General features: G+C 38.5%; 1 protein-coding gene across 2 annotated transcripts; it reads right to left on the minus strand.

The window, feature by feature from the left end:
• Nucleotides 1-4,321: 4,321 nt before the first annotated feature.
• Nucleotides 4,322-21,286, minus strand: LOC113229574 (organic cation transporter protein-like). Of its 2 annotated transcripts, none has more exons than XM_026463225.1 (10): nucleotides 20,977-21,286; nucleotides 11,152-11,229; nucleotides 10,620-10,807; nucleotides 8,293-8,515; nucleotides 7,610-7,710; nucleotides 7,083-7,231; nucleotides 6,082-6,410; nucleotides 5,681-5,990; nucleotides 5,293-5,474; nucleotides 4,322-4,997 (listed from the first exon to the last, which is right to left on the minus strand). In XM_026463225.1, exons 2-10 carry the CDS (start codon nucleotides 11,179-11,181, stop codon nucleotides 4,791-4,793), a joined length of 1,719 nt encoding a protein of 572 aa, XP_026319010.1. In that variant the 5' UTR covers nucleotides 11,182-11,229; nucleotides 20,977-21,286; the 3' UTR covers nucleotides 4,322-4,790. The 2 variants fall into 2 exon arrangements, with proteins under 2 accessions (XP_026319010.1, XP_026319011.1); XM_026463226.1 differs by lacking the exon at nucleotides 20,977-21,286 and adding an exon at nucleotides 12,151-12,341.
• Between the last annotated feature and the right edge of the window lie 1,392 nt (nucleotides 21,287-22,678).

The raw sequence follows: 22,678 nt of genomic DNA on the forward strand, positions 1-22,678 counted from the left end.
AAAGCAACCGATTACTACTTAAAACACGCCAAAGTAGTCGATAAACAATAGAACTCGGTAAACACACAAGATCGCAACGACGAATGACGAAGGACTAAGGCGCAGGTATGAAGAGTGCGCGAGCACAACAATAACTGTCTGTGCGACAGAGACAGCATGTAACTGACCGCGCAGGGTTTAGACACGAGTGTGGCGATATTTATGTTGACAGAAAGTGAATTACAATAACCTAATTAGAGTTTTCATAGAATAAAAATAGGTTTGATATCAAATCTTTATTGCACTGTTACATCTGAACCCCATAGATTTTCAGTGTGTTTTTTATATAAAATAGAAAGGGGTTTATAACTGCATAATTTAAAATTAATATGGTTTTTGTATGCAAACATTCATTAACCGGGTCAGATTTGGGCCATCATTTTTGTGAACAAACTGGTCGGACAGTTAAACCTTTTAACCACCAAGTACATGACGTCACGGCTGCAAATTATGATTGTCTTTCCTTCTTGTCTGGTATATCAATCACACGTGGTATCTCTAAATAGTCCAAAGTTCACTTTGCTAGTCAAACTATATCATTATACCTACAACGGTTTTTTTATCACAATATTTAAAAATATAATAATTTGCCGTAATATATTTAATATTATTTTTAGGCATCTTATTCCGCAATGTATTGATCAACTTTTGTGGCGTGGTTCTTCACTTACTTGGTATTTATTTAATATGAATCTGGCACAGAAGTGTCCACTTATTTATATTTCACTACTCATAAACAATTTTTGTTACAAACATTAATTGTCCATATTTGTGGTAGTAACTAATGTTCTATTACATTTTTCACAATAAACTGGTCATTTTTACTATTTATGTCAAAATTGGTAATGAATCATGTAGGTATTGACACTTAGTGGCGCCCTCTGAGAGTCTAGGTCAGAGAGAGTCAGGGTCTATAGTTAGCATGAACGTTGTTAAATTCTAGGTACATTTCTGTTTCTGTCACCTCTGTGCCTCTACCATGAGTTTACTGTGACAGTTGTCAGCTAGCGACCGCGTAAATTACTTTACTAGGCAAATTATACCGCGCCTCTAGCGGTTACTAATATTTTACGCTGTCGCTAGCGAGAACTGTACCAGTGAACTCATGGTAGAGGCACTGATCCGTTTAGGTTGCTTTTTAGGTTGTTAAATTTGTTAGATTTGAAAATATGTTTTCGAAAATTCTTCTTATTAGAATCTTACGGATCTTAATCATTTGACTATTTCAAATATTGTTTAGTAACGAAATATGAAAACAATATTCGTTGAATGTCATTCAGGTTTATGCTCCGACCTCGACACACCTAGATGACGAAATGGAGGCTATGTATGAGGAGATCTCAAAAGCCTTGCATAGCTACAAAACTCACTACACGGTTGTGATGGGGGACTTCAATGCAAAGTTGGGAAAGCGTTGCGGTGATGAGCTGAGAGTAGGGCAATTTGGAGTTGGCCAACGGAACGCCAGAGGCCAGATGTTGGTTGATTTCATGGAAAAGGAGAACCTCTATATGATGAACACCTTTTTCAGGAAATCTCCAACTCGAAAATGGACCTGGATGAGTCCGGACGGTAAAATAAAAAATGAGATTGACTTTATCATTTTCGACGTAAAAGCATATATTCAATGATGTCACTGTGATCAACACCGTTAAAACAGGAAGTGATCACCGGTTGGTACGAGGCACATTGAATATCAATATCCGGCTGGAAAGAACTCAAAGTCTACGCTCCGACCAATACCTGCACAACTCCAAAACCCCGAAAGCTTTCAGCTCGAACTTCAAAACCGCTCCGAAACCCTCGAAAACTGCATAGATGTAGACGATCTAAACAAGATGGTGGTGTATACTGTCCGTACGGTTGGGTCAAAGTTTTTCAAAATCCACCGTACCAGAATAGAGAAACTCTCCGACAAAACACTCCAACTCATGGAACATAGAAATGAAAGGAGGAAGAGAGAAGCAGATGTCTTTGACTAGCAACATACGCCAATTTAATACAGAGCGTATTAAAGAGGCCATTGAGCGGAACAAACGCTCCAAGGTGCTCGCGAGAGATCTGTCTATTGGGCAAAGCCAACTGACGAAGCTAAAAACTGAAATCCTGGGGGAGATAGAGAGTTTCTATCGACAGCTATACTCCACGAAAGCAACTGCTGAAAGCGAGGTTAAAGACCCCAGAGCCAAGCTTACCCGACATTATACCGAAGATATCCCGGACGTCAGCCTGTATGAGATTAGTGTGGCTCTCAAACAACTCAAGAACAACAAAGCGGCGGGCGATGATGGAATCACTTCAGAACTTCTGAGAGCGGGCGGCAAGCCCATACTTAAAGTCCTCCAGAAGCTTTTCAATTCTGTAATCGTCGAAGGTCAAACCCCGAGGGCATGAAGCAGAGGCGAGGTCGTTCTGTTCTTCAAAAAGGGTGATAAAACACTCTTGAAGAACTATCGGCTAATCTCGATTCTGAGCCATATCTATAAGTTGTTTTCGAGAGTTATCACGAATCGTCTCGCTCGCAGGTTTGACGACTTCCAACCTCCCGAACAAGCCAGTTTCCGAAAGGGTTTTAGTACCATAGACCAGATCCATACGCTGCGGCATGTTATACAGAAGACCGAGGAGTATAACCGGCCACTTTGCTTAGCGTTTGTGGGCTATGGGAAGGCCTTTGATTCGATCGAGACCTGGGCGGTGCTGCAGTCTCTCCAAAGGTGCCAAATAGACATTTGGTATATACCTATAGTCTATTTGGCACCTCTATATAGAGGTGTTAAAGTACTTATACAAAAACGCCACTATGTCAGTCCGATTACAGGATCAGAGCTCTAATCCTATCCAACTGCAACGAGGCGTGAGACAGGGAGATGTGATATCTCCGAAAATGTGCACTGCTGCGTTGGAGGATATTTTCAACCTTCTGGACTGGATAGGACTTGGCGTCAACATCAATGGCGAGTACATAACACACCTTCGATTTACCGATGATATAGTTCTTATGGCTGAGACAATGAGAGACTTGAACACAATGCTCGAAGATCTCAGTAGTGTTTCCCAAAGAGTGGGTCTTAAGATGAACATGGACAAGACGAAGATCATGTCGAATGTCCATGTTGTACCCGCTCCAGTTAAAATTGGGAGCATTACACTCGAAGTTGTTGACCATTACGTATACCTGACAGACAGACAGTCCAGACAGGAGCAGACAGTCCAGTTAGGTAAGTCCAACTTTGAGAAAGAGATCTCTCGATGAATCCAGTTCGGATGGGCAGCGTTCGGGAAACTCCTACTAAAAAATCTTTGCGTTCAAATTGCCTCAATGTCTCAAGACGAAAGTCTTTGACTAGTGTGTGTTGCCAGTGATCACATATGGATCAGAAACGTGGTCCCTCACTATGGGCCTCACAAGAAGGCTCAAAGTCACTCAGCGGGCAATGGAGAAAGCGATGCTCCGTATTTCCCTACGTGATAGATTCAGAAATGAGGAAATCCGTAGGAGAACTAAGGTAACCGACATAGCTCGAAGAATTGCTCAGCTCAAGTGCTCAAGTGGAAGTGGAAGCGGGCAGCGCAGGACCGATCGTCGTGAAGATCGTTGGGGGAGGCCCAGCAGTGGGCGTCGTATGGCTGAATGATTTGAAATATTTAGAACTTTGCTGAGATCGTACGACTCACGCGTACCAACAGGTATTAAAATTCCTTTGGTAAGAGGTTTGATTGTAAACGGCATGTGCCGCCTGCAATTTTCGGTCATTATGCAGCTTGTGTACTGTAGTCTAGGCTCTACTCTATGAGTAGAATCACTGGCTGAGTGAATATAGTTTTGTATTTAGAATATGTTTGAAAAATGAAATAAGAAAGAATAGAACATTTTGAGAGTTCGTAATGTAACCTGAATTAGAAAATATGTGAAAAAGTACAATAAACCAAGTTTCGAAGATTATCTCAGTTTATGTTTACAAAAGTACCTCTCGCTACGCAACACGAGCTACGTCCCAGTTTACAGTACGTACACCCTCAGAGAATATCATTGTGTTGCGCCCTCACTGAAATGACAGAATACGACGGAGCTGAAGTTGGAGTTGTGCCAACCCCTGGCCAATTTGTCGTAAGATGTCTTTTATGGAAATGTTCAAGAGTTTAATTATTGTCATACTTCATTCCTTCGTCAGCTAGGAATTTAATTTGGCTGGAACATCACAACAGTCCGCCACTTAGATGCTTCTATAATTATCGCACTTCCAAACATAGCTAAGATATGAAATAAGAAAGCTGAGATGCGCGATTTAAATATTTGTAATTCCATATACAAACCTTTTATAAGTACTTGAAGTGTTTTATGTCTACAAGTATAAATGGTATAAATTACGTATTAAGAAAACAACAGTTTATGAATATTTTTCACTTAATACTATTTGACATTTTCGTTAGAGATTCTTAGAAATCTTATGTTACATTAAAGTCTATCAGTTACAAATTTATGTCTAAGTAATGTAAAATACTTTGGCAACAATTCTAATTTTAGTATCACCGTTTTTATTGTTACTAATCGGACTTACACATACGATGAGCACGTGGACAGGCTGACAACCGACGATGGCACCGAGGCTTCGTGGGCACATAAGAAGCATCCATAGAATTCTTATGTTGTATTTTACACTTGTGAAGTGATCGAAAGTTAGCAATTTTATATTAACGACGAGTCACTGCACCGACGTTGTAGACCCTTAATTTTCACGGATAGGATTTTAAGGGATAGATGCTTTTTCTGTTGACGTAGTATTGACGCCACAGTGGTCATCGGCGGTGTCGTCGCGCTTGTCGATGTTCTCGGCAGCGGCGACGTCGTCGGGCAGCGCCGCGCGGCTGGCGTCCGGCAGCAGCAGCGCTAGTAGCGCCGGCCCCAAGGACACAGCGCCGAACATCACAGTCGCCAAGCCGGACATGTACTTTTCCTGGAAATACACCATTTGTTAAAATTCTTTCGTTTAGTTTGCGTTTACCTACTAATGATAGCGTGAGATTTGAGATAATCCCACGGATGTAGGACATAATTATATTGTCGTGAAGTAAGTACGTCGCCAAGATTTTTATAGGGTTAACGCCTGTTAGGGTTTATACAGAAGGAACCATAGCAAATCATTCATTGGAGAAAGCTGAAGAAACCAGGATCGCAGCAAGGACAGATCTGAAAATTCTACCCTTCCCAGGAAAGGAACGGACGTAAGTTAAATATGTGTGATTTCGTACCAAAAGCGGAGTCTGTGGGGCGAGTACGCTGCCGAGGCGGCCGACGGTGGTGGCGAGGTTGGTGAGCGAGTTGCGCGATGTGGTGGGGAATACCTCCATTGCTACTACGTACAGCGAGAACACCCCGTAGCAGCTGCCCATCATGCCCATCAGGAAGAACATCAACGATATCCATCCCATTGCTATTACCACATAACAGGAACAAATTGTAATAAAATGTGTAACTCATTTTCAGTAGCAATTAAACAAGTGGCGAGTTTTGGAAATGCATTACAACGGAAAAGAAGTAAAATTTTTGTCATGATCAAATTTAAATTCATTTCTGAGATACACATGTAGCAACATAGCTAAGAAGATATAATCACAGGGTATCCATGGCGGAACTTACATTTGGGTCCGAAAGCAGCGGCGATAAAGAACACCGCACAGAAACAATAGGCGACGCAGATGGGCGCTTTGCGACCGAACCGTGTGAGCGTGAATGCTGTGATCACCCTCGTGGGGATGGCGACCAAGTTCAGCGCCGCAAAGTTGATGTATTTATTCCCGGAGATGGTGGCAGAGTTGATGATTGTCCCGCTGAACACGAACGTCGCGCAGAAGAAGCACGCAGACATTAGGCATAGTCGCAACATTATAGTCTTCGAGCGCATCAAGCGCAAGATGTAGAACGTCTCTTGTTTTTGTTTCGCTTCTGCCTGAGGATTTTAAATGTTCACTGTTTGTTATTGCATAGGTATTAAAATTGTTACCTCTTAGAGCACAACTAATTTGTTTGCGGTCAGTCACCTGAGTAACTTGATTATTTTCTTCGGAAATCTTAGTGAGCATCTCTTTGGCTTTGTGCGAGAGTGTAATTTTGTTGATTTTGGCAACTTTGTTGAGCACGCGTACGGCTTCATCGCGTTTGTTGTGCGCGAGCAGCCACCGCACGCCTTCGTCCACCAGGAAGATGTAGAATACTACTACCAGCAGCGGTGCGTAGATTGCGCGCATCAGTGACCGCCAGTAGGGTACCTTCCACGCGATCAGGCCGAAGAACGCTGTGCCGAAGCTCGACAATATATCTGACATGCACGAAAACACCACGCGGCGCTTGTGGCTCACCGTCTCCAAAGCTGCAACAGCATTTTACGCACTTATTATAGATAAGTAGATTGAACCAAATTATCAATATGACATAGTAACTAAGTAGAACTGACCTAATATCTGGTATTTTTGTTATTATAGACAAATAGGGAGCGACCATTCATCAGTCATCATGTCGTCATCGAATACAGTGGCATTTGTTTAAATCATTGTACTCAGTGATATTAAACGTTACAAATATACTGTTTTAGAGCAGCGCGTAATTATTGGAGGTTTAGTTTCATTGCGACTAAAGGCGATGGATGATTTCATTTCCTTATTCTTCATGTAACTAAAATTACTCCCTTTATATGTTAGTTGTCTTGATCATCGTGAAGGAGTGCACGAAAGGAGCCTTCTCCCACGACATACCATTCTTTTCCATTGTACGTTTGATGCACCCTGGGCAGCAATCGACGAATACCTTACGCTGATTGGCAAATCTTTTCACCACAATGGCAAGCATTATAGTGTATGTCATCGGTACGATAAGAAGTAGACCATCGTGTAGGTAATTGTGATAGTTTTGATTGGTTCCGTATCCCTACAGAAGGAATATTTCATGACACGTACTATTCTTCTTAATACTTGATCTATCAGTAAGTAATACTTTAATCCTATAATGAGGTTATTTATAAGTCGTCTTTTGGAGGATCACTTACAGAGCACCATTGAGGCGTTGCCGTAGCCGAGGGCGGTCTCAAGGAACTCCAGTACCACCAGCATCCAGTAGTTGACAGAGAAGGACTTCACCAACCCCACTACTCCCACCACCAGTGGCGTCGCCACTATGATCACTTTGCGCCCGTATCTGCAATTGCAATGCTTAGTTTGATAAAGGTCATTTAATTTGGAATTCCGATTATAAAGGATTTTTGTTAAGATTTTCAGTGATTATAAATATCCTATTTTTATTCAAGGATTTCTTCTAAGGCGAGGGTCCACCATTATCTACGTCGCTGACTAGGGCAGCCAGATTATATGAAAGAACTCCAAAAGGCTGACTCATCATGAGCTGCGCGGTGAATGAGTCGTTCCATACGTATTGTGTTCTAAATAGTTAATGTAGAGTATTAGTAACAAAGAGTCAGAATTTGTATTTTGAATAAAACGTCAGACTTTAGCAAAATTTAATCTCAACTTTAACGGTAACGTGATAGAATATCGTAAATACTGTACTATTATTTACCTATCTGAAATAATTCCCGACATGATGAACGAGAAGAGGAGCCCGAGGTTGTGGATGGTGCCAATCAGAGTTCGCTTCCACGGTTCGCAGCCGAGGTCGAACTGCAACCAGGACATTACTCAGCATCGATCAGAGTAACATAGTGAACCGAGAACACATGTCGCGTGGGCCACAGTCACTGTCAACGTTCATGTTGCTAATGCATGAAATCCATTTCGGCAGACAATATCCTTGACGTACTAAAACAATCGACAACGCAGTGAAATACTGTCAAATAGCATAACGCAAGAGCCGCCTGCGTGACATCCTTGCACTTGAACGCGTGACAATGACCGTCGCCCCTCACGCTCCATCATCATTATTTGCAAAATGCTCACAATGATGTACGCTGCAAATCTAACTTTGCTATTGTAACAATAACATTTTTGTTCAATTCAAACGCAGATTTTCCTTGTGCAACGATAACAGTAAGTTCGCCACGTAATGATAACGACATCGTGCGTGGTCACGGTAATTTTCAGGTGAAACGGTAAATCTATCCTCATCTATTTGATAAACAATGGCTTGCGCGATTGTAGCTCTGCGTCGTTGTCTATCGCCATATAGGCGGTGCGGTGGAAGGTAGGTGCTATTTACAAACAAGTTGCTTCCACGTAGCTACATATTTCTTTTATATGAATTACCTCGGCGACGATGCTGTTGTAGTCTTCGTAAATAACTTTATCGCAATGCACTGTTTGATTAGGAAAGAATTGTTCCGCGGAGCAGGTTCGCCATGTATCATTCCCTTGAGAAGCGGGGACCGGTGCCAATCGGAGGCATGTGTGGCTGTCATTCGAGAGGGCAAAATTCCTCCAAGAAGCACTGAAACGCGAGTCCACATCCTCACATTCCGGCACAATGCATCTGAAATGCGACGTAATATTCTGAACTGTAGTGATACAGTTATTATGCAGCAAGAGGACTTGTTAAACAATTGGATGACAAGTTATTATCCCATAAATTAATAATAAATATAAAGCGTCAACGAAAAATTTATAAGTTTTTCATGCAATTTATAAGTAGGTGTAATGTTGTCATGTACGCGGCGCGACCCGGCGCGACACGGCGCGCAGCGCCCACCGGTCATCGTAAAAAATTTATGCTTAGCAATAATGCGCTTTTCGAATCCATATCACAAATATCGTCAATAAACACCTGCTTCGGCCCAAGGTCGCCCCCTCTTACATTGTATTTAAACCTTACTACAAAATGTACGTATTCTTTGTGCAACAAAAAGGTCCGATCATTGAAAAATGTTTATTCTCTAAGTTGTTTGTTGTCATAACATGCGACCAACAGCTGCAACTGCTGTAATCACACATCGACGTAACAACTTAGATTACATTTTGTGACCGATAAAATTCTTTTAGTTTACTTTTCGTTTACTTTTTTAATTTATTCTTTATAACTGACTGACACATATAAATACAAATAGGTACAGTTTCGGTTTAGATACAATAGACAATTTAGTTCAGCGAATAGTTCTAGCCACCACACATACAGTAAAGTAATTCTTTTCATGCAATGATTACACGGCATTGTACATTTTAGCTACTTAACGGAATACTTAGTTGTCTTCTGATCGTTACGTACTTTTGTACAGAGACTCATCGTTTATTGTTAATGTTTATTTGAGACAACCGCATATTGTCCAAGGTACCGTTAAGATTTTCAAATCAAATCAAATAATTCGTCATCATGGATACAATAAAGATGTTAACATTTTATGATCGCCATGACGTACCATCAAGGCATAAGAATTATTAATTTTAATAATAATTAATAATAATAAGAGTCATAAATCACTGATTATTGGAAACCTATAATCTTCACAAGACAGGGAAAAACCAAATCTTAAAATCTACAACAGTTAGGACATCAAACAAAAGTAATTTAACTAAGATAATAATCAATGTAAATAAATCAATGTCACAGTCACGTTCGTCTCAATGTTAAATTAATTAATGTGAAATTAGTTAACAAAATTGCTTTAAGATATAAAATGATTTTTCAATTAAATACTCAAATAATGTGCCTTAACTGTAATGGCAATTTATTGTAGATTTTTGGTGCCATTGCAATAATACTCTTCTGACGTTTTACAAATTGTAAAACGTCACTATCTGACGCAACTAGTCACTCTGGGGGACTTTAATGCGCACCATTAAGAATGGTTGTTCCCATACCAGAAGACCGACCACGCTGGGCGAGAGACGCGTAAACTTGCGTTAACGCTAAGCGTATCCCAGCTTATCAGTGGCGCCACATATGATGATTTTTTTATTGTCAGAGGTTAGGAATGACATCATATCGCAGAAATGATTACAGAAAGTCTCAAAGTAGAGGTGTTTATTTTTATTATTTGGAGGTCTATAAATCCACATTACTATCAGTTTGTTTTCAGTTAGTTCTATAGCACGACAGTCACATATTAGGAACACTAAGCTTATGGATGATGTCAACGTTCGTGTATGTTAATTTTTTTTTTCAATATACATGAACCACCATTTATTTTGAACCTAGTAAAGTGTGCTGCTAATTCAAAGTTAATATGCAATAGATCTATATCATCATGTACCATATTATGCCCTGTGATGCAAATAATGTCAGTGTCTTTGTCACAAGCTGGCAACTCTTCAAAATCAGTTCATCCAATTTACTTAAAAACTCATTAATATTTTGATGCAAAATGTTTATTTAGTATATATATTTACTTTGTCTATTGTTACGACTATGCCACTGTTGTGCACAGAGCCTGCTTGAATGTTGGAACAATAAATAAATTTACACGTCAAGTGAGAATACAACAATAGAAACAGATGAAACCAAGCAAACCGAACCACCTGATTGTAATACGCGGGATAGGGCCAAAGCAGGCATTTTACACGATTCGTTACCATCATCGTTCCAGAAGCGTGTTTTGGAGGAGCTCGCATTCGAATAGTCCGCTGCAATCAGTCGCACTGACCTGTAACTGACATCTATGGCGGTGAACACGTAATTGTAGTTGCACATTGCGAGGAATGAGTCGCGGAAGGCCAACAGCAGCAGTAGCAGCAGCTGGTATTTGCCAAAGGAGCCCAGCTCGACCAGAATACCATCCAGGTTGAACTGGCTCTCCCCCGCACCTCCCGCAGGTTTGCTGTCATCTGACATCTGCAATAATGTAAACTCAGTGTTTTATTTTTATTTATAAAATTTAAATTTTTGGGAAAACAAAAAGTATTTTGATGTAAGTATTTACTTCTTTCACTCAAATATAATATTTGTCTCAAGCAAAGGGATTTCCTGTGAGGAGAACCAGAGCAAAGGAATTCCTTCCGAGGCACTACCGGGAGCACCCAGATTAGAAGTAATTTAGAAAGAAAATTTCATTTCTCAAATTGGTCTTGCCGGGAATCAAATCCGGGATCTCTTCATCCAGCGTCTACAGTGCAAGCCAAGGGCCACCGAGGTCGTTCACTCCAATTATTCTTTAATTTAGTACATTGTCGCCATACCTTGACTTTGACGTCCTTCGCGATCATCATTGAAATTTTTCAGTCTCAGTTGCGATGCGAGATCATTATATTCGAAATCTGTAACAATACATTGTTGGTTAATTGTGACAATTATACACAAGTATAGTTGTCACAAGTGGCTCAAAAAATGATGGCACTATTATGGCATCAGTGCTATAATTTTTTGAGGTACTGCTCAATCGCATGTGGCAGGAACAGAAGAAACGCAATACATGCCTATATTCATAAAATAACTTGTTATTTATATTAGTTATTTTAAATGACTACTTAAATAAATAATAAGATACGAAAATAATTTTGTTTAAAACGTGTAACAATAATAATATAATAACAATAATAAAATTTATTTATTTCCACAAATTACAAATAGATACAATATTACACATACAACAATTACAATGAAAGTGGAACAGGTAGCTGAAACCTAAAAATTCGATACAAATTTAATTTATTTAAATTATTGTTAAGTTTTCATATAGCATTAACTTGTCGTACAAATATTAGCACAAACGAATTTTGACTGTTTAACGTGTTGCATTGCAAGGTAAATTAAATGGAGTTAAGAGTGACTGAATTTGAACAAGGTCGAAACTAAAGTAAACAAAAAACAATAATATTTATGATGAACACACATTAGCTCTAATACGTTCGCGGGACTGTTAATTTTTTAAACTGCCAGCGCCGCTGCATTTAAGTATTTTTATTAATACATTGTTTCTTTTCTTCTGTCAATAACATACATGCAACATAACACATGTTTTCGTGTGCACATCTGCAATGCAAGGAAGATTTTCATGAATTAAACGCCAATACCTGGGCTACTCCCGAGTCACATTATCTTACAACTTGTGATCAGCCTGAGCCTATAGCTATAGCAACAACTATAGCTTAAAGTTCGTTAAAACGAATTAAGTTTTAGTTCTTAGTAGTAACTGTAGAAGTCTTTCTGATGACTTTGAGCTGGGAAGTAACACCCACCATATCTATTTCTGCCGCCAAGCAGTAATGTCCGGTGTTGAAGAGCAAATAAACGTGCCGGTGAGACTACAGGCTCACGTTACTGCAACTTTTCACCTCAAGATCACGGGCACATGGCCGTGTCCTATGGATCTTTGCGATTTGCTCTGAGAGCACTGCAACTGTTACGGATAGGCGTGTCGCTTACCACCAGGCGCACTTCAAATTAAAGAACTGTATAATAAACTTGTGTAATTCCTGACACCGGTTGTGTTTATGTCACTCGAGACAGTACTCGCGGAATGAAAGCAATGCAGTGACACATATGGTATTTATACGCGGAGGGGTTAGAAGCCTCCGCGGAGGGAACGACGCCGCGGCCGGCACCGACGACGTGACGCTGTTGCTACTATTGTGGCCACGGCGAATGTGAGCGATAGTAAAGAAAATACTAAAACTTTCTTATTTTTCCGTGAATAACTATTGTGGAAGGTAAAACATGTCGTTTGTCTGTGATCATATAAGAGTACGAATACTGATTATAATATTTTGTATTTTCTATATACTAATAACAGTTATTTATATTATAATTCATTATTAAATAAAGATAGCTTGTTACTAAATATAAAGCAGCTTTTGTCATACCTTTTGTCAGCTGCGGGCTTGACACGACCCTTAAGTTGACTCACCAACTTGCTGCTTGACTTCACTGTTGTTTGTGAGTTAGTAACCATTTCTGACGACAATTGTTTATACTGGTAATGTTGGATAAAAGGTTACGTTGAGGCTGTGAGGCAAGTAAAACACCAGCAGCGGCGGAGACCCGACAGGGACGATTGTGAGGTCCAATGCAGTCAGCGTCTCTTCCGTGGTTTCAGGTTTAGCTATTTTACGCAAAGGTTATATCGTAGGTGTACAAATGTCGGAAAAACGTGTTTGCGTCTTTTTCTCGACAACTGTTCTATATTTTAATAAAATGTACACGTGTATTTATTGTGAGTGTTTTCGGAAAAATTGATTCTTTGTGTCATAAGATGTAAGAATGGAAGAATGAACAAACATTGTTAAACTGCGTTTCATTAAAATGTTTAATAGGCCCTTGTTTTTGCGCAGGCGCCGCATATAGCGGCCCGGACGGCGGCGCGGCGCGGCCGCTACGTGCCGCCCGCCAGCGTTACATGAATAGGAAGCGTGAGTAGTTTCGAGGAAAACAACGATCGATTACAATAAGCATTTGAAAAGTGACTACATTACATCTGACTTCATGCTTTGGTTTCTTACTTTTGTGTCTTGTTGACGTACTACTGTTTGGTAATCATTTGATGCGCAATACCTAGTTACAAATAATCTTCAATCACAATGCCGTCACCCGTAATTGTTTATAACGTCATAATATCTTTGGTTAAACAATGTTTGATTACCAACGCAATAATATTGGTAGAAAATCGAAACATTTAAACGATTTACAAAACATATGTCGCGCACTCTAGGCTTAAACAGTTACCGGTATTTGCTCAGCGTCACTACAGCGGTATACGCAATGTCTTGTCCTAATCAGTGACTCAATAAATGCTGGTACTCCATATTGATAAAACTCGTTAGGGCGCTATGAAAGTATCAGGGATAAACGCAGGGTTCCACGAGTTTGTGCGGTTGTTGTACACATAGATTGACAGTTTGACAGTTTATGTTAGGCATGTGGCGACTACAACGGCCGATCAGACTACACAATCTGGTAATCCAATAATAGGCGGGCATTATCGGTATGTTTGACAAACACACATTGTTGAGGCTGCGCGCACGGCGCCGGCCCGCAACACTCGCTTTGCTCCTTTTTTCATCCTGCTTCTACCCATAGTAATTGATTCGACGCTACATCGGTTACGAATACATTTACGACTTTTTGTTAAGCGTTACCATGTTGTTTCCAGAAATATTTATAAATAATTCAGGCACATCAAGTGGATCGAGATCAATGCATGATACAAGATTGCATCACATATATAGTTTTATTTACATAGTCAATTATACACAAGTAAAGGTAATACCAGCATGTAATAACAATTAAAACAGGTCAACAGAATATTTATAGCCTGGCCACATGTCTTTACTCGGGTTTTGCTGGGAATTGTCGGACTCAATAAATTTAGTAGTCGAAACAAAATTATAGAATCTGCCTAGGCAATCCCTAGAAATTTAGGGGTGTTTATTATTCATCCTCATCATCATCATCATCACACACTGCTGGTTATAAGCCTCCTCCTCCTCCTCCGTGAACAATCCCCCATTACTCAACTCATCTATCTGCGTCTGTGACTCGGGAGATGTCGCCTCAAATATGCAGTGTCTTAAATAAATCTCATAAAGAGCAATATTTGTCGAGTTCTTAGGTTTTCGCGATTGTTACACATAGGAAATGAAACTATTTTTACGGATTTAAATCGCGTATATGGTCACGGTTGACTCGGAGTCAATATATATATATATATATATATATATAAATACAAACGCTGTAGATGTTACTTGTCTATTTGATCTACAGACAACATTTTTTAAGAAACCTTCTTTACTACCAATGAAAGGGTCGATTTTACTAAAGTGCACGCTATAACTGTTGACAATTCGTCACCACACTGCATTCTTCCCATAGTTGGTACAATGGGGCGGGACGTGAAATAAGACAGATGTCCTCGTAAGATGAATCATCACATAGAAATCTATGCTTTAAATAACGTACGAATTTCCTCAGTATACTATGAATCCTATTTTTGTGTACGGCGTAAGTTAGAGCCCATATTGGGTAGGCGTACTCCAAAATGCTGCGGACATAGGCGTAATAAACGATTTTGAGACTAGTGACAGATGTGAAAGATTTATACGTACGTATGTCAAAACTCAAATTCCGGTAAGTCCTATTGACTGTACTATCAATATGAAGGGAAAATGATGTTTTAGAATCTAGCGAGACGCCGAGGTCTCTTATTGATTCTAACTCTTTCCAGTACATGATCGTTGATTTTATAATATATAAATGATATTAGATTCACTTTGCGCGTAAAGCTACTGCATTGACATATTTTGGAAATACTTATTCTTATTTTATTATTTACGTAATAACATATTGAATTGTTGAGATCCTATTAAATTAAATTACAATTATAGAAATCACTCGCAAAAAAACATATAAGGTGTTTAGTGCTACTGAAGTATGTGTGAATATCATAAATATACGCATTGTAAAAGAGAGAAAATGTGAGCCCTGTGGGATACCCGATGGTACAGAAGTGAAGTCAGATCTATATCCATCAAGTACGACTGCGAGAGCGATTGTATAGATATGACATGATCCACCTCTGCAAACGCCATGTATTCTTAGCGATTCTAGTTTATGAAGCAGGATAGAGTGTTCCACACGATCAAATGCTTTCTTTCTTTTCGGTCCGTGTAAATCACATCAACTTGTCCGCCATTTTCCATCTCATCTAATAAAAAGTTCGTAAATAAAGCTAAGTTAGATATAGTAGAGCGACCCCTCAGGAAACCGTGCTGGGATGTAGATGTACTGCTCATTATCACTGGGTAAATGTGCAGGTAGGCTATTTTTTCAAATATTTTAGCTACATTGTTATCCTATCTCTTAATATGAAATTTCAATATGTAATAAGCTTACCGATTCCAGTCCATTGTAAGTGAATATGTTTTGTGATCTTTTGCAAACGCTCTTTGTCAAAAGATAGAATATATCCAAAATTTTATCTTCAGTCTCTTGTTTCTTACCATTACATTAGATTTTTTGTGTTAGACACAACCTTCATCTCACACTCAAATAGGTATCAAAGAAATGTTATAACATTATATGGACATCATTTCGTTTTGTGTGTGCCATAATTTTCGGTAAATACACGTACAACAAAAGAACGTCAGCAAATCTTAGACGAGACAAATGGACATCATTGATGTATATTTTCTACCCAGTCTACCATTTCTTTTCATGTCCTCAAGAACTGCCGTAGTTAGTTTGGGGTAGATGGTGTTTCTTATTTGTAATTATATAACTACATCAACATTTATTATTCAAATGTGTCAATGTTAAATTCGTAATTTAACTTATTTCCTCAGAGTGAGTAAAGAGTGAATTACGATATTCATATATCGTAACCACGGCGCGATGCCAAGGCAGACAGACATATAATACAGAACTTTGAACATTACTCAGAAATTGAAAAGGAAAATTGTCCATTGAGAAAACAGTCATGCGAAAAATGTAATTATTTTAACGTCAATTCTCCGCCATTCGTGTCCCACAATACACGTTTCTGTACTCTATAAGAAACCTCTCTTAGATTCAAGGTAATAAACAGTAAAATTATTTACTTTTTGAACTAAATGCAAGGCTTCTTTTTATAACACAATTGTAATAATCCTATATTGATTTTAGATTCATTTTATGTACATTAATATGTCTATTGCTCTTCCATATTTCCATCTCATCTACGTATATACGTACTTTCGAATTAAAAATTAGCTCTCATACTGATGAATTTTATCGAGTTTGATGTGCTTTCAAGTAATATTTAGCATTTTGTTAGGAACGCTGGTTTCCTTCTTTTCAATTTAAGTTTCTGTGGATACACTGTGGATCTGTGGGCACATTCTATAGCGCACTATCAGCGTACGTGAACTTTGCCCCTAATTAGTAATGTACATTTTATAATCGTTGAACAGCGTGTGCACAATGCAAATGATAATTCATGCTCTAATTTAGTTTCAGTTCCACCTTGATTTAGCCGATGCATTGCGCCAAGACCTAACCATTGCATGAATTTTACTTTGTGAGCATTTCACGTGTGGTACTTATTCCCCGTGTGTCGCACAAAACGATAGCTTAATTTGTTCATCTGCCATTTTCATGACCGCATATTCGCACACTCATAAACATTGCACAGCTTTATTCACGCACGCAAAGTGTAAACAACACATTCTTATTCTTATGTGGCTTCTCTAGGGACGGATTTGGCCAAACTTTGACGTGATCTTTGACAATTCCTTTCGTGCAATCAAGTACATTATCTAGCAATTATATGTACCAAAAGTGTCAAAGAGGTTTTTAAAATCCTGCCGAAGAACCATTTGTAATCGCTATTCAAGTAAACAATTGTATCTACATGTGGTGACCCGAAATGCTACAATCCTAAATACCCGAATGCATAATTTTCAATGTCTTTGTGTGACGAATGACTCGTGAGTTAAGAATTTCGACTCTGTTGACTACCATCATTTATGTGTAATACATTCTTGGTGTGGTCACACTAGGGTGCACCAGAACAATGTGTTCCAAAAACTTCCCATTGAGCATATATAGCAAGAAGATAGAGACGTGGGAGAAGTGCGTTCACGTAAGAAGATAAGATGTCAACGACGCTCACTTTTCAATTAATAGATGACATGGTAAAACAAACAAACAGTTATGTATTATGTAGGTATGAAAGACGTATTAATAATAGACGTTTCAAGTGAAAGTGTCTGCTTATCGCGCACGCGAACTTCAAGGTTCGCGAACTCACGACCTTTGAACACGTCTTTCGATTCCATTCCAGATGTTGCTTACTATTTAAAAGCGGCAAACAAATTTTCCAGATTTGATTTGCGATAATGATTTACGAGAAACGCTTTATCTAAAGTTACGCCAAATCGGAGCTACACGCTACGCATTAAATAAAAAGTGATAATAAACAAGGATAGCTCGGTTTCTGAGTATAGGTTTTACCAAAGTGAAATAAGTCTTATTCCAACAACAAGACGTTAATTGCTCGCGTCTTACTCTTGGAACAAGACTTCTTCGACTTTGGCGGAATCCACACTGAATGAGGTAAATACGTAGTAGTTAAAAAATTATGTACTATTTTGCTATAGCTATTAGCTAGTTAGTTACTTAATAAAACAAAATAGAAAACGTTTCTTAAGCCATAATACAGTAATTATATAGATCTTAAATAAAATGAGGTACAATGTATTCAACCTGCAAGCAGGTGTGCAAATTTTAATTGAATTAAATATTTTGGTCCCCAAAATTAAGTGCATTTCGAATTAATATAAATTAGTATTTGTAAATTCCAAATATTCTTTATAACTATAGAAGCAATGTGTCATAAGCCATTCTGTCAATTTGAATCGTTCTTTTCGGAAATTGGTGTGAACACTACAGAATCATTAAATTCCTCCCCTTCTCTTGCTATTGATCTCTTAAAAGAAAATGTTAACGTTTGTGTGGTGTATATTTAATTTCCGTCATGTTAATCCACAAGACATCATCAAAACTTTTAAATCAATACATGTTAAAAAAACTGTCAACTAAAGTTATAGACTCCGTTATTTATCTAATTTACCCAAATTTCGCTGTTGCTTTCAATAGGTGCGTTAGCGAAGGTGTTTTTCCCGATTTGATGAAATACAGCAAGGTTATTCCTTTATTCAAAAGCGGAAAGTTGATCCTAGCAACCACAGACCTATTTCAATTTTACCAGCTTTAAGTAAAATATTCGAAAAGGTTGTACTAACTTTATTACTGTCCTACTTCAGTAGGAATAATATTTTTCATGGTGAACAATACGGGTTTACTAGTGGTAGATCGACTAGCGATGCGGGGGTAGCGTTTCTAAAATACATCTTTGGTTCTTGTCAAAGGTATCAGAACGGTATTGGTGTTTTCCGTGAACTCTCAAAGGCGTTTCATTGCGTTGATAATATTACTCTTGTTAGGAAGCTACGAATATCTATACTCTTGTTAGGAAAATTAGGGTGTAAATGGCAAGGCGTTGGAACTTGTCTCGTCATATCTCAACGGTAGAATTCAGAAAGTAGACATACATGGATTGACTTCTTTGGGTTCTCCGGTAAAAATGGGTGTTCCGCTGGGCTCAATACTTGGACCTTTCTTATTTTTCATTTATATTAATGACCTGCCATTCTTTGTTAAGGATCATTGCGAAATAATATTGTTTGCTGACGACACATTTCTGATTTTAAGAACAGTCAGACATGACGTTAGCCATACTAATGATAGTTTATTGGTTTAATGCTAACAATTTCTTGTTTAATGACAAGAAGATAATTCTTGGGAGTGACCTTAGATAGTAAACTTCAATGGTTCCCACGTATATCTTCCCTGGCCAGCGGATTAAGCTCCTATAATGTCCTACGGGATTTTCATGTGGGGTAAAGCGACAGACATAGAAACTAAATTGGTGTTGCAAAAACGAGCGATTCGTTCTGTGCACCATTTAGGTTCTCGGGTTTCTCTCAGAGAAAAGTTTGAGGAGACTGGTATCATGACTGTGGCATCACAGTACATTTACTCAAATATTATTTATGCCCGTAAAAATATACATAATTTCATTAAAAAAGAAGATATCCATAATATTAACCTTAGAAATGTGTTTACTCTAGCACGTAGAGCCTTTTCAAATGCAGAAACTGCATCACAAAAACAAATAAATAATAATAACACACACAATATACATTACATCAAGTGTAGTGTATACACTTCTACATATAAACGTATATTATACCTCAAATGCTTCGCAGAACGTGGTTCCACATCAACAACTTACATAACGTAAATAAGAGAAATAATTATGTTTGTGAATGTTGTAGTTGCTGTCTGTTTTTTAATAGATTATTTTACAATACAAATCTAAAAACTGAAACCCGACTACGACAAACAAAGCGTGTTATAAAAAGAAAACAAGAGCGAAATGTTCATGAAACGGAATTTTGTTTTGATCACAGTTTCAGAGATGAATAAGTAACTTGTAGTTGGAAGCCATTATTCATATACTTCGTATATAATTAATAATTTCTTCGAAAATCATAGACACACAATACACCGAACATTATTGCCACATGTTTCATATATTATTGAAATGGTATTTTAAAGCTCTTTAATTTCACGGTCTTTAATATTCATTGTGACAAATGAATGTGACAAGGGTGACTTATACATTGAAACTGGCTAACGCGAAGAAACAAACGAGAACATACACATACGCACCTAATATCATAACACATAAAATAGTGAAGATTAGCGGCGGCGAAGTAGCCACCAAGCGCCCGCGCATCGATTACTAATAACGTGTGTTTACCGAGTATGCGTCTCTCGCATACTCGGTAAATACACATTATACGATTGTATTGTTTGAATTATACTCCTAGATTACAGGGCTTAACTTTAAAATGTTTTGTTTCGCTAACAAGGCGCGCGGTGAGGGCGCGGCGAGGGACGAGGGCGATTGTCATTATTTTCGCTACCGTAACGCGGACACAATGGCGGAAATTGACATGTAAGTATATCGCTTGACACCACCGTTTGTGGCGGAAGTGAGATATGAAATGAACATTACGAGGTTTCATATACCTACTTACAACACAGCGGACAAGCGTCTTGTAGGAAAGCATTTAAAATACCAATTAGCGAAAGGGTGTGCGGAAACGCCTTGGGGTTGTGTATTTCTGAACTATTCAGTAAGTACATGTTGAATTGGCACATGAGCTACCTCTGTATGGAACTTCTACGCAAGATAATCATCTGACCAGAAATGGCACAATTGGAGTCAAATAGGCACGGTAATGTAATCTGAACTTGTGTCCGTCGACTACGGATTAATCCAAAAGAAACTGTTTCATCCAGTGTTTTATTACAAAAACCTTCGAAGGAAGTTGCGAAATTATAATACGACGACGCTTTGATAACAAGTTAACGTAACGCAAAGCAACATTTGTACTCACAACTCGTTACTTGTCGATCTTCGTAATGTTTTCGCCATTACCGAATGTCGTGAAACTACTTACCACTTTTGATTACGGGATGCACATAAAAATCCTTAAATCGTCATTATCGGCGTACTTAAACAGCACTCGAATAAATTTCGCGGTTTTTCACTTTTATTATTGCAACACTAAACAAAATAACCACCTCCACGAAAATTTACTAAATAGTTCAAAGGGCCAAAGATAAATAGAAAGGAATTAAGAGCGTGAGTAATTTTCGTATAGAAGTAGAATGTGAAATATAGAAGGTGGTAGCAGGCTGGAGGCGCGTAGCGAAGTGCGCGGGCGCCCGGGGCAGCGGAGCGCACGCGCAACTAGTGTCCAGCGGCAGTGGCGAATGTTGGCTACGTGCGCGACCTACTGCTGCAGCTACGCGCAGCGAACCTAGTTCACACCGCTCTGTCGCGCCGCGTCCGCGCCGCACAGACGTCGACGTTGTAACAGTATTGCAGGTACGTTCCCGCACGTTTTAAACTAGAAACACGAATGGTTAAATGTCATCATCATCAGCCCCTCAATGCAATACTCAGTATTGGGCATAGCCGTCCTCTGAAGTAAAAATGGACCCTTTATTTATTTAAAAAGTTTAAAAGAAAATTTTCTACAACCTACGACAGGCGAAAAGACAAAAGAAAGCAAATATGGTGCGTGGTGGGCAGAGCGAGTAGGAAATATTTTCGTATATTCCACAAAACCGTAATGATCACGACTACGACTGATCAAAAGACAAGACGTAGAAAAGTAACGTGTGAGCAAAGGGTGTCCAGCCAGAACGATTTTGTACTTTCTGAAGCAATAATAAGGGAAATCACATATTTCACATGGGCGAGCGAGTATTATTTTGTTGTAAGAAAAATAAACAATACGTTGTGCCATTTAGCACGGCAATAGCCGTCATTAGCCCGACCTTTATCCCGATACTCAATTCGTACCGACCGATCGCTCATTCCCCACAAAACTGTCGCAATTTTGGCTTCGCGTGATTAACATAATAAAAGTCAACGACGCAACCCAAAAATGAATGAAATTGAGTAGTATTATTCTGTGAATTTGAATGTTGTAAACATCATGTTTTTATTATTATTATTAGATTTATTACATTTTTGACTATTGTAGTGAGTAGTGAATACGAGTATGTGCATATATATTTAATAAAAATAAATATTATTTTACGTTGACATAATCTTACTAGGTTTACCTATATGAAATTGACATTTAAAAGTCAGTTCTTATAACTTAACATTATAATTTGGAAAATATAAAATACACAAATTTCCTGAACACTTGCATGTGTAAGGTCGTGGCAAGTGAAACAAATGAGTGCGTACAAAGACTAACTCTGTATTTAATAACATCGATTATATGGATGTGAATACATGACTGAACCTATTCTACATAATATGCATACACCATACATAGGTATACTACATCTACGGGGCAACAGACAAACAAAATAAATGAAAATTCCATTTATTTTATTTTCGTTGATATAATATCACGATTAAATAAAGTTTAAATGAAGTGGTGTAGCTTAAAAATATTTTATCACTAGTACATACTTTTGTTTACAATTGATTTTTATTGATAGCATATTTTAGTCCTATTCTTGTGGACTCACTCTTCCTTACCATTTCTGATTATAATTACATTTGGGATCTCTATCTTCTACCACTTTATAAGGTCCTAAATACAATCTATCTTTCTTATCATTACACGTATTTCT

The sequence above is a fragment of the Hyposmocoma kahamanoa genome, unplaced genomic scaffold (assembly GCF_003589595.1).
Source record: "Hyposmocoma kahamanoa isolate Upper Pololo Valley unplaced genomic scaffold, ASM358959v1 62, whole genome shotgun sequence".
Lineage (NCBI taxonomy): Eukaryota > Metazoa > Arthropoda > Insecta > Lepidoptera > Cosmopterigidae > Hyposmocoma > Hyposmocoma kahamanoa.

What these genes read in the sequence shown, in the direction of transcription:
- LOC113229574 (XM_026463225.1), bottom strand. Translation starts at nt 11,181, where the DNA reads ATGATGATCGCGAAGGACGTCAAAGTCAAG. An exon ending in ACAACAGCATCGTCGCCGAG is followed by an intron (nt 7,711 to 8,292) that starts GTAATTCATATA and finishes TCCTGGTTGCAG; the next exon opens with TTCGACCTCGGCTGCGAACC. An exon ending in CCCCACAGACTCCGCTTTTG is followed by an intron (nt 4,998 to 5,292) that starts GTACGAAATCAC and finishes GTGTATTTCCAG; the next exon opens with GAAAAGTACATGTCCGGCTT.